Here is a 17,541-nt window from a genome sequence, read left to right on the forward strand (position 1 = left end):
GCATAAATTTAAAGTGTATGAAAACCAAAATATGTCAAACATAAAGTAAAATATGAAAGATTAAATTAAAATGAGCATAAGAATCCAAACAATAAAGAATTTAATAAAGTATAGAATTAAACTTGTAATTAAACTTAAACAGTATAAATATATATAAGTATAATTAAGATTAAACACACATGAAACTAAATCTTATTGAGAACAAACTTTAAGCCTTATGTATTTTATAAAATTTTATTTATCACAAAATTTCAATTAAAAGGACTTTCTAGATTACCACTCTACTCCTCTTTTTTTTCTCCCCTATTTTCTATTCTATTTTCTATTCTCCTCATGTCAGGGCAAACGGGAAATACATAATTCAATTACTTTGCCATCATGGTCCCTACACCATGGCTTTCATGTGTACTTATTATTATTTTTTTTAAAGACCACCATTTCACTATTTTTACTAGCAAACATACATGAATGGAAAATTTTTCTACAAACCATGACCATATAGTAGAGTAAAACAGATGTAGTAGGCAAATTGAAGCTTTAAAACATCATTTAATTATAAATTTCATTATTTTATGTTAGATTAAAAATATTATTTAATTATAAATATAATTTTAAGAAATTAAATAAATAAATAATTTTTTATATTTAATATTTTTTAAAATACTCTATTACTTTGATAATATTTTAAAAAAATATTCTCACTTAAGCACTTTAAAGAATTACTATTTAAATTTTTTTAAAATTTTATTTTCAGAGATTTTCACTTCATCATTATCGTCATCATCAATATTATTATTATTATTATTATTATTATTATTATTATATAAAATATAAAAACTCAATCAATAGACAAGCAATCATAAAATTTAAATTGCAATTAATAGAAAATAATGCATGGGATGTAGGTGGCATGTATTAAAATAAAGTTTATTAACAAATAATTATATGGCCTCAAATTTTAAGATTTAGTTTCTTGATTAGAGGAAGAAATATCCCAATTAAGACAAAACAACCGTCACATCCATCTATCATGATAAAGCAATTGTTTTATTAAACCTTTATTGTCTCTATTACTTATTTAATTATTGGAATAATGAGAAAAAGAAAAAGGTCCATTCTACATGGCAATCCATGAAGACTACAGGCTTTAACTATGGCTTTTGATATTAACACGAGGTTATAGGCATTTCTTCCATCATGAAATCCCCTTCAATCTCAAAAATATTAGAAACTGAAATGACCAGCCATGAAATCTAAAACTTGTAGACAACCAAAGAAAGGAAAAAAACTAGGAACTGGGTGTGCCAACCCCATTACTAGCTAAACCGAACAACAACTAAAAAAGAGGTAGTTTATTCACAAACAATTGTTTCATGAAAAGGGTAAATGTTCAAAATTTTGGGTTTTTTTCCTTCTTTTTTACCTTTCATCTTTGTTTCGAAAAGTTTTCAAGTTTTTATAGGAAAAAGAAAAAATAGTTTTTATTTTATCCTTGAACCCCAATGAATATTCTTTTGTTCCCATTAAAAGGTCTAGTATTCACCTAGAGGAAATCTTTTTCTTTTTTTTCAAAGAAAACCATTGAACATCTAAACTTTACACTTTTTCTGTCATAACAAACAACATCATTAATCCTGCAACTATGTAACAGGTGGAAGCCCTAAGCTTCCATGCCAAAAGAATACAAGAACCCAACCCATTGTTCACTTAGAGAAGGTGGAACCTAAGGTTGCTATTACAAGGAGTGTTCCTGGGCAATATGAAATGAAGCTTAAAAAAAAACTATTATTTCAACCTTCTTTTTTTGGTTTCATAATTGAGACCTCCAGTTCAATGATACCTAGTTATAATGCAAAAATAGGAGAAAGGCTATTTTTTTTTTCTTTAAACACAGAGACTAGAACCAAAACTCAACCTGAGTTCCATCTTCCCATTTTTCCTTCCAAGTTATTTTCAGTCTTTAAAAAGAAGAAAGACACTTTCTTTCATCATTTTTTAGATTGATACTTCAAAAAAGATTGCCACACAAAGTCTTTAACATACTATCAACCAAATTAACTAAAAAGCAAGCTCAAACTTAAAAACTTTGATGTTTTGTGTAGACACTTATCTATGTTCGAGATCAATTGGATCGATTTTTATTATTAGTATTATTTTTATATTATATTTTATTATAGTATATTATTATTATTATTATTAGTACTATAATATAATATTGTATTATATTTTATATTACTATTATTATTATATGGTATTGTATTATATATTTTTATTTTTATTTTTATTTTTCTTCTTTTTTCCTTAACTGCTAATCGATTAAGATAATTAAAGAATTGAATTTCCTGAATCAAAGGAATCCAATCTCTAACAGTCAAAGGCTTTAACTCATAATCAGAGGATTTTTAGATCAATCCAAAAAATCAGCAAAGAAACTAGATCTAAATTGAGGTTCGGGTAGAATCCAATCTCATGATTCAAGCCTAAGATTGGTTATATCTGTTTCCTAAAATCTATCTTAAGGGTGGTTATAAATTGGACATTTTTTAGAGAACACAAAGAATTAACTATAGGGGGGAAGGAAAACTTTGGAAAATTTTTAAGGGTGAGTTTCGGTTGTTGAGATTTTTTATTCTAAAATTTTGGATTTGGATTTTCGAGGTTTGATTTTAAGTTTTTGGGTTAGGATTCAAGTTTCTAGGTTTGGGATTAAGTTTTTGGAAAAATTTTGAAGAAATCTAAAAAATCCTAAAGTTTCTAGGTTTATCTGAAAAAATCTGGGTTTGAATGATGAACTTTGAATTTTTTGATGAATTTTTTGGTGAGATTCGAATTTTTCGATGGGTTTCTGGCAAGCTTTTCAAAAATCGATAAAAATGTCCTAGTTTTCAACAGCATTCTTAAGGTTCTTTTTAGAAAAAGGTCAAAGGGTTATGGTCTAGAGAGAGAAAAGGCAGGGAACTTCTGAGGAAAAAACTGAGAGTGTGACTTTTATACTCACTCCAAAATGATACCGTTTTGGAGTCCAAACCTACACGTTTGCCCGACGACCTGTATGCCAACCCACGTGCTAACTGACCCAATTGCAAGTTTTTCTTTTTTCATTTTTATTTTATTTTTTAATTTTAATTTCATTATTTTAAGTTTTTATTTTATTTTATTGGTTTTTATTTATTTATTTATTTGCATTTAGTAATTCAATATCTATTGTAAAAAAAAGGAATCTTTTCTTTTTGGAAAACAAAAAAATAAAATAAAATGAACATTTTCAAATAAGTTTAAAAGACAAAAATAAATAATAAAAAAATATTTTTCAAATAAATTTATGGAATCCATCAAACTATTGAGAAATTTCATAAATTAGTTTTCAAATAACAAAAATGTTTTTATCCTCCAAACGATTGGACGATTGCTTTCTAAATTAAATCTTACTAAATCATTGGGAGACTTAACCAAATCCTTAAAATTTTTACAAATCTTTTTACAATGAAATCTCACAAAACTATTGAAAAATCTACCTCAAAGTAAGTCTTACCAAACTATTGGGAGACTTTATTGATTTTTTTAATTAAAAAAATTAATAAATCTAACGACGGAGCCTTTTCAGTGTGAGACACTATCCACATGAATACTTATGAGGTGAGAGAATTATCTTAACTTGCTATCAAATTATTGGGATAATTTTAAGACTAATTTTCAATATTTAATATTTTGGTAAAAGCATAAACATTTTTTAAGGTTTAGATAATTTGGAATCAAACTGATATCATTTTTTGATGGGCGTTGTGAGGGTGTTATAATTTTTTTCATGCAGAATCTCACTTTCAGACTTAAAATCTGGTTTCGTAAATTAAATTCGATTAGGTGACCAATCACACCTAAACAAAAAAGATTAATGATGACTCATCTAATCAATATCTAGCAGTAGATTCACGAATCTATATATTATTATATTTTATACTGATTAAAAACTTGTTTTTATCTCATGTCTTCGAAAGGTTTTCCTTTTTAGCAGAAAAATATGGCATTTTTATGTGGTAAAACCAATAATTGGATCATGGTGTATCAAAGGACAAAAACCAGCTGAAATATTTTCGTCATACGACAAACTCACCCTTTTTTGTCTCGGGTTTTTTTTTTTTCTGTTTTTAAAGATATTACCTATTTCATTTAAGATGTTCAATGTCTATTTAATCTTTTTTACTCTTGTATGGGACATGAGTGAGCCTTATATGAAATAGTAAATATATGTCTTATACTTTAAGCTTTAAATGGAAATGCAACAGATTTTCATACAAGAAAGCTAGCCAAAAAGAGTAAGAATGCTACCTTCTTAATAAGTTTCTTACCAATTGCTTCCTTCCCTTTGGCAAAGTTCTTTCGTTTTCTTTTTTTTTTTTTATGAATTTTCAAGAGCTGACAACTTTTTCTCTTTTTTTTTTGTTTTTGTTTTTTTTTTATCCCAAACCTTTCGAGACTTCCCTCTCTTTCTGTTTGTGTTTTTCAACTCCTTCTCTCAGTTTTTTTTTTTATTTCTTTTCTTTTTTCAGATGTTCTTTCTTCCCTGGCAGCTTCCCTATTTAAACTCTTCAAGACTAGAAGGCCTTCTTCATCTCTTTTCATTTTTTTCTTCATTTTTAGTTTTTAGAGAACTCATTTCTTTTTCTTTTTATTTTAAAAGTTTCCCCCTTTTCTTGGTTCTCTTCTCCTCTTTTTAAATCAAACCAACCCTTTCTTCTTATAGCAGCCAAAATAGCCCAATACTTCTTTTCATTTTTGCATTTTTTTACTACCATTATTGGTTGTTTTTGCCAGCCACACACTAACCTTATTGTTTTTTTTTTCAATTGCAATTTCAGCTTGTTTTAAACTGATTGTCTTCCTAACACAAGCATGCCTACGTGCTCACGTAAAAGAAATACAAGTTTTCCTTGGTTTGTTTCAAGCTTCCTCTTTCCATGCAAATTAGTTATATGCAAAGTGCTTTTGTTTTCTTATAAAGAACCAACTGAGCTTTTCAATAAAGGCTATATTTAGGTCGGTCAAGAAGTTGGCCAATCTATACTTTCTTATGGGCCATTGAATGTATTATGTTGAGGCTAAATTGGCCTCCCATTTTCAAGCCATTTTTTAATGGGTTATTAGGCTTTAAATGGGCTATGTAAAAGGCCTTTAAAAAGATTGCATTGTGGGCCTCACATTGGATCTTAGATGGGCCTTTAAAATAGGTTATATAATGAGCCATTTTGTAAGTCACTAACTGACTTTTAAAATAAACTACGTAATGGGCCCTTATAATGAACCGTGTAATGGGCCCAAATTAATGGTTCTAGCTTATGTTCCAAAAACGAGCTCTAATCAACCGCGTTAAAATGTTTCGAACAAAATTTGGTATCTACAATAATGATGTCATTAGTCCTAATAAGCATGTTATATTAGTTAATCATTTGATGTTGCATTTTTCCATGCATGAGATTTGAAAATTAGCTTATATTTTCACCTATGCAGTTTTGCATACTTCGTAACAAGAGAAGCATTGATGTTACTTTTTTTTTTGTTAATGAAATTTTGTTGTTTGTTCTTACTATATTAAACGAGAAATAAGCCCAACCTAGGCAAGTATTAAAGGCATAAACAAACTAGGTCGAATTGATATAAGAAAAAATTTGAGTTTGAATTTGACTTCAATTTTAGTTCAATCTCGATCAAGTTTTAATTTTTAAATTCAAGTTGACTCTAGATAAAAATCAAGTTATTCAAATTTGGTTGATCAGATTCATTTACCAAATAAAAACAAACTTAATTCTCATACGTAACTAAGAACTCAATTATTTATGTTTGAATTTTAACTTGAATTTATGTATATAAAAGTAAAATAATAATTTTTAATTAATAAAAATATATATATTGAAATATAAAAACTCGAATAGGTATGCAAATTACTCGAGTCCGACATTAGAATATTTAAACTCGATTTATTTGATAAGTTAAGCTATTCGATGATGATCAAATCAAATTTAAATTTTATTTGAATCAAATTTAAAAAAATAAAAAACACTCATGTATCATTTGCACCTCTAGATGATAATGATCTCACATGTGGAACTTAATTCCCCACCCTAAAAGGCATTATATTTTGACTGATAACTGCAGATAAGCGGCAGCAGCTGGCAGGCAAGACAAAAGGCTTAAGGATCCTTTTGTGACCATTACTGCTGAGGCTTCTGCTGCAGAAGGAGATAAGGCATGTTTAGCTAATCATTTGCTGCCTGAAATAAACCAAATGGCGAACAACTTTACTTGATGGATTCCAGATTCAGGGGCCTTTTTATCCGGTTTATTGGGAAATTGGTTTCAAAGCAACATATAGCTGTTGGCCACAGTCCCAAGAAATGCCTTGCATTGTCAAGCATGCACACTAAGAAGATAAGATCAGCTAAATTTTCTTTCAAATTATTGTCATATAGGCTGTAGCTTACAAATTTTGATGGTGACTCTGGGATCTTAAACATTAATTTCCAGCTTTGTGTAGTGGTTTGATCAATGTGATGTCTTGAGAAACTTGTTTTACGATTTTGAAATGTTCTTCTATAAATAGCTAATACTTTTTCAGTAAGTAATTTCCATTTGAATCTATTTGTCTTTGTCTTCAAAATGACTCAAAATAGGATTTGTTAGAAAACACAGTAAGCCCATTATTGCTATTTCAAAGTCAGACTCATATTGTGATTTATCTCTTAGTTTAGTGGTTAAAGAGGCTTTACGAAATCTTCATTTCGAACCAGAATCTCCTTCTTTTTCTCCCTTTAAGGGCTGTACTCTTCTCTGAACAAAAAAATAAAAAAGTCAGACTCTCACTTCTTTAATTTTGAGATGGATAGAAGATATTTATCGACCAATATATAATGAGTTGCTTAGGAACCCTAGACAATCTTCGGATGCTTAAGAAAAAGGAAGGGTTGTTTTTATTTTGACCAAAAGTGCTGGTTTTGATGAACGGAGAAGAGATCAATATTCGCATCCTAGAAAACATTAGTTGACAATGGCCCCGGAAGAGACAACATTAGGTAAATGTCAGCATTGTCATATAACTTGCTCATCATCAAATCTCATGCTCTATGCCCGATGATGCCTAACCTTTTCCTAGACCTTCCCCTTAATTATGACTTCTAAAAGTTGATGAAGTGGGATGCTGCAGGCATCCATGTGATCTAAAAGCTAGCTCAATTAATCATTTAGCTTTAATTAGTCCAAATAAATAAATAAACAAAAATCTCTTTAAAAAAATCACTTTAGATATATGTTCAAAACTTGTAAAATACATAATTAATTTCTTCCTTTTTTTAGCTTATAATTATTTAAATTAATATTGAAAAAATGATAATGAAAGGAAGAAGAAAAAAGAAATAAAAATAATTAAGAACAACTCGAAAATTACCAAAGGGGAGCTAGCTCTCTAGTGAAAACAAAATTTTTTTAAAAAAATATTACCAAGGAATTTAAAAAAAAAAAAAAAAAGGACGTAAATTTGAAAAGAAAACTTGGGGAAAAAGTACTGATTAATGTTTCCACTGCCACATTAGAAATAATCACCTTAAGCTTTTTTAAAGAGCGCATGTAACAGTTCCTCTTGTCATATTATTTGATCGGACTCCGGATTTTATCGTATGAGGATAAATTACAGCGTGGAATTAATTATATATATATATATATATAACACGGAAATTTTCTTTTTTCTTTTTTTTTTTTTTAATTTTGATAAGGAAACATTGCTTTTCAATGTTTGCAGTGTAGAGTGTGGACTCCCGTTTCATTATTTGTACAAGGAACTTCAAACAAATAATATACCATGTCAGCAAACCATTCTCCTTCCATCAGAAGCAGGTTGGCTGGCGGCTACCAATTTGTTACCATTTATCTCTCTCTCTCCGAGGCTAATCAGTGTGTTTTCAGCTCTTTTTTTTTTTTTTTTTTTGAGTTTTTGCTCCATTGATGATAAGATGACTATTACCTTGAAGCTTAAATTTCACTCCAAATTCTGACTCTTACTATTGCTTTAAAGGATAGCGAAATTTGGTAGATGGGACACAAAAAATGGAAGACCATCTTTTTGCTTTTTGAAATTTGATTGATTTGAAACTCTCCTCAAGCCGTGTATAGTTAATTCACGAGTTCTTTTATTATTGAACACACGAAATGTTGGGAAAGCCAACAGCTTTATTAAATCATTAAAGACTCAATTTTTAAAATTTTCAACTATAATAAATGAAGACACGTTTAATAATATGTTATGTTATTAATTAATAGAGGAATCAATTGTTTGGCGATATGTATCACTTAATTGAAATATCAATTGAATACATTTTTACTGTTTTGATTGTGAGATTGCTTTTATATTATGTATAGATATCCCACTAAAAACGGAGATTTGGATGCGTTTGTTGGATAACCTTTTTGTTTTATGCTTTGTTTACTTTTTGTATCAATGACTTCTCCATTCTCTATATTTTCCTTTCTCTTCTTTAAAGAAATATGAATAAGTTTTCACAAAGATCAATTTATATTAGGCAAGGCTCCCAAAAATAAATTTGACAGTTTTAAATGTAATATTGTGATATAAAAATAATATAAAATAATAATATATTTTAAAATTTTAATAAAAATAAAAATATTTTGTATTTAATACATTAATATAAATTATGATATGTTAATTTTTATATTTTATTAATATTTAATATAAAATAAATACTATATAAATATATAAATCTTCAAATTTATCATTTTCAGTTCCTTGAACATTAAATTGGCTTGTTAAAATGTGGGTGAGAATGGACAAAGGTTTTGTTAAAGCTTCAATGGCCATCTACGATTATCAAAGGAGTGCTGTACACAAAAGGAAAAAAAAAAATTAGCCATTACTAATGGTACGGTAGGATAAAAAGAAACAGGTCAAATAAATGTAAGATTAAGCATATGTAATTAAGCATCACAATTAACAAAAATGAGAAGAAAAAATATTCATATTTGTGTATTCCACTTCTTGAATTAAAAGAGAAAAATAAAAACAAAATGGACAGTTCTTAATTTCTCACCACTGGCAAAGTTATCTTAACCAGTGACTCTTATCCAAATTTAATAATTTGCCCACCCAAAAGCTTAAATTAAAACCCCAAACTTTGCAATCAGGAATCAGCGATCGTCCAAGTCGTATCATTCTCAAAAATCCAATGACAAACCTCGATCCGACCTGGACCCGAGCCCAAAGCCAAGAAAGCTCCATGACCCGAACTCCAACTAGATGTGTCCAAATGACAGATGGCAACACTGTGATTAATCTTCTCCCTTGAATTCGGATCCAGAATATCCGCTTCGTAGACCCGGACCTTGGGAACCGAGTGGCAATAGTAAAGTAAATACGGGTACAAACTCTGGTGACACGAAACTGATTTCGTCACTTTCCCACCGTTGATTCCTCTGACTGTTCCTATCTTTATAACTTTCTTTGACCCATTAACGTTTTCCGTCGTACGAACCTCCACGTTACGCCCCAGAACAGAGGTGGCGAAATCGATCATGTCCTCGGCCGAGCCCACACACCGCTTTGTCTCGCCCGGACTCGGTGCTCGCTCGCACTCTTTTAAAGCGTCCAGCATTATGGTTTCCAGTGTGGAGTTATCCCCCGCGTGGAATATCCGTTTCAGTTCACCAATCTTGGAGGACGAAAACGGTAGTTTGGAAATGATAGACCGGGGCAGAAACGACCTTTCAGGCATTTTATCCCTAATGTCCGGCATTGGCATCAGTTGTCCTCGCTTCAACATCTTTTCCCGGAAGAATTTGCCCGGCTCCACCCATTTATTCACAATACTGCCGCTGGCCTTAACTTGAGCAGTTTCAGCGGAACTCTCATTGTTGTATCTAGCGAAAGTGACACCCTTTTTTGTATAATCCTTAAAAGTGGTGTTTCTCCCATAGATCTTGAATCCTACGGACTGACCTACGGCCCTTTGGCCATATCCAGTGAATTTATCAGTTCCTTCGTTAATAGATTGGCCGTAGTTGTCAAAATCAACTTTCGCTCCATTAGAATTTTTGGCATAAGATTGGAAAGAATCGTCACCCACATTGGATTGGTCTCGGTAACTTGAGAAACTGTCAACCGCAGCATTACCTCCGTCTCCGTAACTCTTGAAATTATTTTGTGGATTATTGGAATCGAATCCATACGAAGTGAAAGTGTCATTAGCCCCATTCGCTGATTCTCCGTAACCAGAAAAAGCCGACCCCACCACATTCGCTCCTTTCCCGTAACTACTAAAGTCGGTAGGAGCGCCGTTACCGCTTTTACCGTAACTCGAAAATGACTGCCCGTTTCCAGCGTTGGCGTTCTCTGTGTAGAGCGTGAATTTCTGCCCACGACCGTTGGAGTCATCGGAATATGAAGTGAATCGAAGATTGGGGTTGTTGACTTGACGGTTGTAGTTCTTGAAGTTTCCAGAACCGCCTGTAGCGGAGGCTCCGTAGGTGTTGAAGTTCTGGTCGACGACATTGGATTCACTGGCGTAATTGGAGAATTGGTCCTTGTGACCCGCCGAATCCCGGCTGTACCGGCGGAACGAGTCGACGATAACGTTTTCGCCTTCTGAGTAGTTCTTGAAAGAGTCGACTCCCGCGAGTCGATCCGTGCCGTAATTGGTGAAGTTCCTGTTGAAGTAGACAGCGAAGTTTACGTCTTTGGGGTGTTTCTCGAGACTCGGCGATAAATCAGGGAAGCAAAAGAGTTTAGCGGAGGAACAGAAGGAAGGTAGACGGGAAGCGAGGTCGTTTTGGCTGGCGAGTTTGGAAAAACTGGCCATATCGACGGCAGTTAATGGGGAAACTTTGGAGAGTAAAAAATGGCTTTTGGGGATTTGGCTGCGGATCTCTTTGTTCCAGTAACGAATCAACGAGGCTTTCGGTGTAAATGGGTTTTCCGACAATAAGGAATCACCGACGCCGCCGAAGATAACCTGCATTGTCCGAAAATAATTTTTTTAAAAAAAACATGACATAAAATAAGTGTTTTTTCTTTGGCCAATGTCTTAACAAAGTTTCAATTAGCAGATGGAAATAAGTAAAGATAGTAACCAAAATTAAAAAAAAACAAAAAAAAAAGGATTTGCTTACACTGAGAGATGAGAATTGGAGAATTGAGAGGAAGAGAAAAGTCCAGAGATTAAGCATTTTCTGGGTTTCTTTTTCCTTTTTTTTTTCTTTTTTAATTTGAGAGAGAGAGAGAATGAGAAAGAATGTTGGTAGTTTGTTTGGTTATGTTGGAAGAGAGGAATTTATAGAAGGAAGAAGAAAGGGAGGGAGGGTGGTGGTTACTGGTTAGCGAAGAAAGTGATGAGGTTTGACAATGGAGGATTTGCTCATAATCTGGTTTATTCTAAATTAAACTACTAGTCTAATACTCTTCACTGCTACTTATTTTTCAATTAAAATAACTCCCTATAAAAAACCAAGGTTAGACTTAAGGCCTCAACTATCTTCAAATATTTAAGGAAAATTAAGGTAAGCTTAGATTAAAGTTTGTGTTCATTCAAAGGTTAAATACTTGCTGTTTCAAAAAAATAAAATCTTACATACTTGCTAACACAAAAATATGAGATGACATCTAATCATTCAAAGATTACATACTTACTATCACAGAAATATGTGATGACATCTAGTCATTCAAAGATTACACACTTAGTACCACAAAAATATGTGATCACATCTAAAATGCTATAGTAAAAGTAAGTTAAATTTTAAATGCTAATCAAATATGTATAGTAGTTTGTATTTCTTTCCTTTTATTTCATTTATTTGAATTCTTTTAGGTGTCTCAAAATTATACTTTTTACATTTTGAAATTATTTAGTATGATTTTTTTTATTTTTTGACAATAAAAACTATGAAACATCAATTTTATAAAAGAATAAAAATTTAATATTAAATACATAAAAAATCGAAGCTTTTCTTAATATTCATGAAAGTCAAAGAATGAATGTCAATTTGGGATGAAAAGAATATCTTTTTAATATTTCTTCAAATGAATAAAGTAACATTTCGGTCTCATTTATTATCTATGTTTGATTTTTTAAGAAGGATTATTATAACTTATAGATCTATAAATTTATCATCATATATAAATTAAAAGAGTTGTTATTAATTTTTTTTTTATTTATGTGTGATTAGTCATCTGATCGAATCTGTCCTATTTAAAAAGGAGTTTCAAGATTGACTTAAGTATATTTAAATAACATATTCTAATTCATGAAACTAAATTTTTTGTTTGAAAGTACGATTACGTGTGAGAAATGTTATAACACACCCATAACATCTATCCAAAGGATGTTATTAGGTTGATTTCAAATTATTCAAGTTTTAAATATGTTTATATTTTACCAAATATTTAATATTAAAAATTAATCCTCAAATTATTCTAATAGTTCGGAATTAATTTAAGATAATTCAATCACTTCAGGAGTATTCATGAAAATTAGTGTCCCATTTTGAAGAGATTCGGTCGTCAGATTTATTAATAAATTTTATTTAGAAAAATTAGTAAAGTCCTCTAATTGTTTGGTAAGATTTACTTTACGGCAGATCTCCAATAATTTGGTGAGATTTTATTTGAAAGATATTTATAAAATTTTATTTTCTTTGAGAAAATTTATGAAATCCTCAATAATTTGGTAAGATTTAACTTAAAATGCAATCCTCCAATAGTTTGATAGAATAAATATTATTTTTTATTTTTTTAAGTTTATTTATGAAATTTCTCAATAGTTTAGTGAATTCCATAAAATTCAAATCCATAAAAATTTTTTAATAGTTTTGTAGGATTCATGAATTTACTTGAAAATTTTATTTTATTTTATTATTATTTTTCAAAAATAAAAAAAGAATTTTTATAAAATTTTTTAATAAATAATAAATTGCTCAGTTAAAAAAATCAGCCAAATAAAGTAAATAATAAAAATGAAATAAAAACATAAAATATAAAATGAAAAAATCAAAATAAAATCAAAAAATAAAAATAAAATAAAATAAAACCTGTAATCGGGTCTCGTCGAACCATGGGTGGTGCACGGATTTTATTCGAGTTCACGCAAATCCTAGGTACGTAGAAATGGTGTTGTTTTAGAGCCTTATAAGAGCCAAGCCTTTCGTTTTTACTTTAGCCTTGATCTTCTCTCTCTCTAGCTTAAAAAATCCTCTGTCTTCTCTCTAAAATGATCCAAGAACACCCATAAAAAATTGGGAAAAATTTACCTATTTTCTAAAAACTAATTGGAATCTTGTCAAAAAATTCAAATCTCGTCAGAAAACTCATTAAAAAATTTAAACATTAAACCTCAAAACCTAGATTTTTCCAAAATTTTTTTGAAATTTTCAAAAATCTAACCTTGATCCCAGAAATCTAGAACCTTAATCTCAACACTTCAAAACAAAAACCAGAAACTCAAACCCTTCCCAAGCACCGAAACTTCGAATCCAGAAACCCCAAAAACTAAAATTTTAGAAACCCAATACTGAGAGGAATTCTTCCATAATTTTAAATATAAAGCCCTTTTCTCCCAAAAAACTATCGTGTTGTTCCCCTGCTCCTTTGTTCAATTTATAGCTATCCTCAATAGAAATTTTAAAGATTAAACAGAATTAATTTAAGCTTAAATCTTGAGATTGGATTCTATTTGAATAGAACCAATCCAGGCTTTAAACTTGGGATTGAATTTTGTTAAACGTAAATTAGTCATAAGCATGGCAAGTTTGACTGATCTGAGTCCTACTTTCATGCAAAGTTGAAACCCTGATTTCTATAGATTTAATTCCTGATTCAATCATATACTATGAAGAAAAAAGGAAAGGAAATAAAGTAATAATATAATATAATATAATATAATACTAGTAATACTAACAATAATAATAATAATAATGATATTAATAACAAAAATAATAATAGTAATAGTAATAATAAAAAATCGACTTCAATTGATTCCGAACACATATAGGTGTCTACAAGTTTGAAAGAAGAACTTTGACTTTGTTATTTTTTAATATCAAATTTTTATTTTTTATATGGTTTATGTTTCATAATTTTTTATATCAAAAGTTAAAAATTCATAAAAAATTGAAATATAAAAAGTAAGAACATTAGGTGTTTCATAAAGTATATAATTTTGAAACATCTAAAATAAAAAAGATGGGTAAAAAAATAAAAAGTATATTGATTAAAATTTTTTTCTTGGAGCAATTCAGCCTAAAAAAAAAAATGCTAACGTATGATTATTAAATAAAATTACTAAAATTTTATAAAAATATAAAAAATTACTATATGTATAAAATTTTTTCTCTGATAAGTTCTTTAAATAAATTAGTACGTACCAGTATTATAACTTACTTTAAAGTATCTTATAATACCCAAAACAGGGTATTACTCCCAAAAAGTAAATAACAATGTGAAATAGTAAAATTCTATTGAACGGCATAAGAGTCTTCTTATAAAGCAAATCCATATTATTAGTAATTAAAAAGTTTATTATCACTCAGCCAATAACATTCTAAATTAAACCAAAATCATCCCTGCTTATGATAAATTATATTATTGCAGTAAAAAAAGATAATGTTGGTTGATTGATAGTAAAATATCTCACCGTGTCACTTCTACATTCCAAAATTTATCTTTTCATTCTTTAAATGGTGGTCCTAAAGACTTGTAAGTAGCTGATGAAGCAAGTTTAGCAATTACTTACTATGGATTTATCACTATCCATTATTGTTCAAATTCTTTTAAATTGAATTATGTTCTTTGTATTCCTAATGCATATAAAAGTCTCATTTCAATTTCCAAATTCTTGCATATAAAAGTTTCATTTCAATTTCCAAATCCTATCATTTTAACTTTTTGTTTTTTAATTTTTTTTCTTTTTATTTTTTAGTCAAAGATCTTCACGTGACCAAAATAAAGATAGTTGTTAGGCATATCTCTGGGTTCAAAGAGCAAAATAGTCATTTTCCTTCAATAAAGACAATCAACAAACAATCACAAATATTTTTAGTTTTTTGATTGGATTGATGTATCAAATTGACTTGATTTTATAATGTCACGTCAGCTCGATCACCTCATCAGTTTACTCACTAAAGCCTTTAGGTACTGATTTGTTATCTTCTAATTGGATTATCAACATCCAGCTCAGCTTAGCCTACCAGATCATCTTTGATCTTAGGGCTAAGCTGAGGCAACCTAGGTTGTCTGAAATCTCTCATAATACAAGTATAAATAACATTATTAAAATATCATTTGATCCATTTTAGTTTATTATATTTTCCCATATTCTCCTTCTCATAATTTTTTTTGATCAATCTCTGATTTAAAGATCAAAGTATAAATGCTTAATCACTCTCGACTTTTATTTTTAATCGTTTTACTTCTCTTTCTTTTCTAATTTCAGGGTTTTACCTTTATGAGGCAGTTGGACACAAAAAATGGTGTTTATGAATTTCAAGTCTTGCAACTATTGATTCAAACCCTTATGCCTTTGGTTGGTTTTAAGTAGAATAATCTACTTGGCACAAAAGTTTGGTTATCCTTCTTCTACTTGATAGATAAGAATATTTGAAAAGCAAGAATTCTAAGAGAAAAATTCATAATAAACAAGTTATTGAGCTTATAAATAAAGAAAATCTTAATAGAATTAAATATGAAAAAAAGCTGTAAAAATGATTTTAAGATTTTACCGGACTGGGTATGTACACCACATGTGATCAAAGGAGAACGAAAATTCTTGTTAAGTGTAAATTTATTTTGGTTGATTTATTTGTTTGCTGAAATTGATTGATTTGTTTGAAGTTGAGTAGTCATGATATGATGTAATTGTAATTATTTATACCTAGTGATTTTTTTTTCATTCATGAATGTAATAAAATTTAGTGTCGAATTGCGTTAAATTTTTTATATTTATTATTTGATTTTCTAGTCCAATTTAGTATAAGAAATATAAAACTCTAAACCTAACAAAGAATTAAATACTAGAAATTAAGGAAATAATTAGAGAGAAAAAGCTAAAAAAAAATTAGTTGGTGGGATTGCCGTGGCTGCAGCAAAGCATAAGTGAGCTCTGACTCCATATTTAAAACAAAAGCATGAGATTGCGAAGCGTAAGCACCAACTCTGGAAGCCGCGTGGAGTGGCCGTGGCGGCTGCTACTCGGGTGAATAAATGACGCGTTTTATATGCTAATCTTTTTATGAGTATCTTTTTAGTGTTTTTCTTTTGTTTTTATGTTAGCATCAATTCGTATTAGTTTTGTCTTAATTTAGATTCCTTTTTCGTGACTCCTCTTCCCAACATGCATTACTTGAATAATCATTAACGCTATCTTCAAATTTGGGGGCAGAAAGAGAAAGAAAGAAGGAAAAGGAAGTGACAAAGCTCGTGAAAAGGGCTCCCTGTAATTCCATGGACGACATAGGGTTTATTAAGGAAGGTAGGCTAATTAATTTGCTTGAATGTTTACTTTATTATTATTATTATTATTTTTTACATGTCATTGATCATGACAGTCAGACAAAATCTTCATTTACTTTATGCATTTTTTCTTAAAAAAATAAAAGAGCTTTGATTTAACTAATCTTAGTTATTGTTTAGTTCAAAAAGAAACAAAAAAAATGGACAGTATCCCTTAGTATGACCATCTCTGACTCTTTAATTAGAACAATTACATGGTTTTTTATTGATAAATGATTTTTGAAATTCGCTTGGTATATCTTTTTGGATTGATTTAATGTAAATATTGTTAAATCATTACCGTTAAAGTTTGTAGTATTATATACTTAAAATCTATATAATAATTAAACCGTCTAAGGAGTTTTTAAAGTTTCGCCCATAAAGTTAGAGGTTGACATACATACAGTAAATTTAAAGAAAAATTAATAAATGAATGGAAAAAAAGAGGACATATGATAATTTTTAATTTCATTTGTCAAATTTAAAAATTTTATCCATAATCTATAAATAATAATTTATTATTTATATTTGTATTATTATTTATACATATGGTATTGATTACTAAGTAACCTAATTTCTGCTTGCATGCTTTTGCGGGTTCATCAGTATGTCCTACTGCAACACGTGTGGGAACTTAAAACGATAAAAGTTATTATGGGAATTAAATGTTTCCTGTTGGTTTTCATGACCAAAAACACAATTTAAATGCATGCGTGTACCCCAAAAATATTCATTATTTTTGGTTTTGTGTCCTTTCATTTTCAAATCCTACACCGATCTCTTTTTTTCTTTTTAAAAATTAATCAGACGTTGTACATTCTCACTATTTCAATTCAAAACCTTTCCGAATTAACATCCAAATGCAATTAATACTATAAACAGTTTATTGCTGTGTGCGTCAGGCTTAAACAAAAACGTACACAAAATTTTAAACGATAATTTTGCCCATGAAAATGAATATATATATATATATGTGTATGTATGGCCTAAATATGAATAAATTAATTAAG

The 17,541-nt window shown here is 29.6% G+C and overlaps 1 protein-coding gene across 1 annotated transcript; it reads right to left on the minus strand.

The window, feature by feature from the left end:
• Positions 1 to 8,999: 8,999 nt before the first annotated feature.
• On the minus strand, positions 9,000 to 11,558 carry LOC111317419 (polygalacturonase 1 beta-like protein 3). Its single transcript, XM_022919849.2, has 2 exons — positions 11,164 to 11,558; positions 9,000 to 11,006 (listed from the first exon to the last, which is right to left on the minus strand). The coding sequence occupies exons 1-2, from the start codon at positions 11,218 to 11,220 to the stop codon at positions 9,180 to 9,182; spliced, it is 1,884 nt and encodes a 627-aa protein (XP_022775584.2). The 5' UTR covers positions 11,221 to 11,558; the 3' UTR covers positions 9,000 to 9,179.
• Between the last annotated feature and the right edge of the window lie 5,983 nt (positions 11,559 to 17,541).

The sequence above is a fragment of the Durio zibethinus genome, chromosome 2 (assembly GCF_047325235.1).
Source record: "Durio zibethinus cultivar Kanyao isolate XHJ-2024 chromosome 2, ASM4732523v1, whole genome shotgun sequence".
Lineage (NCBI taxonomy): Eukaryota > Viridiplantae > Streptophyta > Magnoliopsida > Malvales > Malvaceae > Durio > Durio zibethinus.

Coding starts and splice junctions, on each gene's coding strand:
- LOC111317419 (XM_022919849.2), bottom strand. CDS start 11,220: ATGCTTAATCTCTGGACTTTTCTCTTCCTCTCAATTCTCCAATTCTCA. Junction 11,007..11,163: donor TCCAATTCTCATCTCTCAGT/GTAAGCAAATCC, acceptor CGGACAATGCAG/GTTATCTTCGGCGGCGTCGG.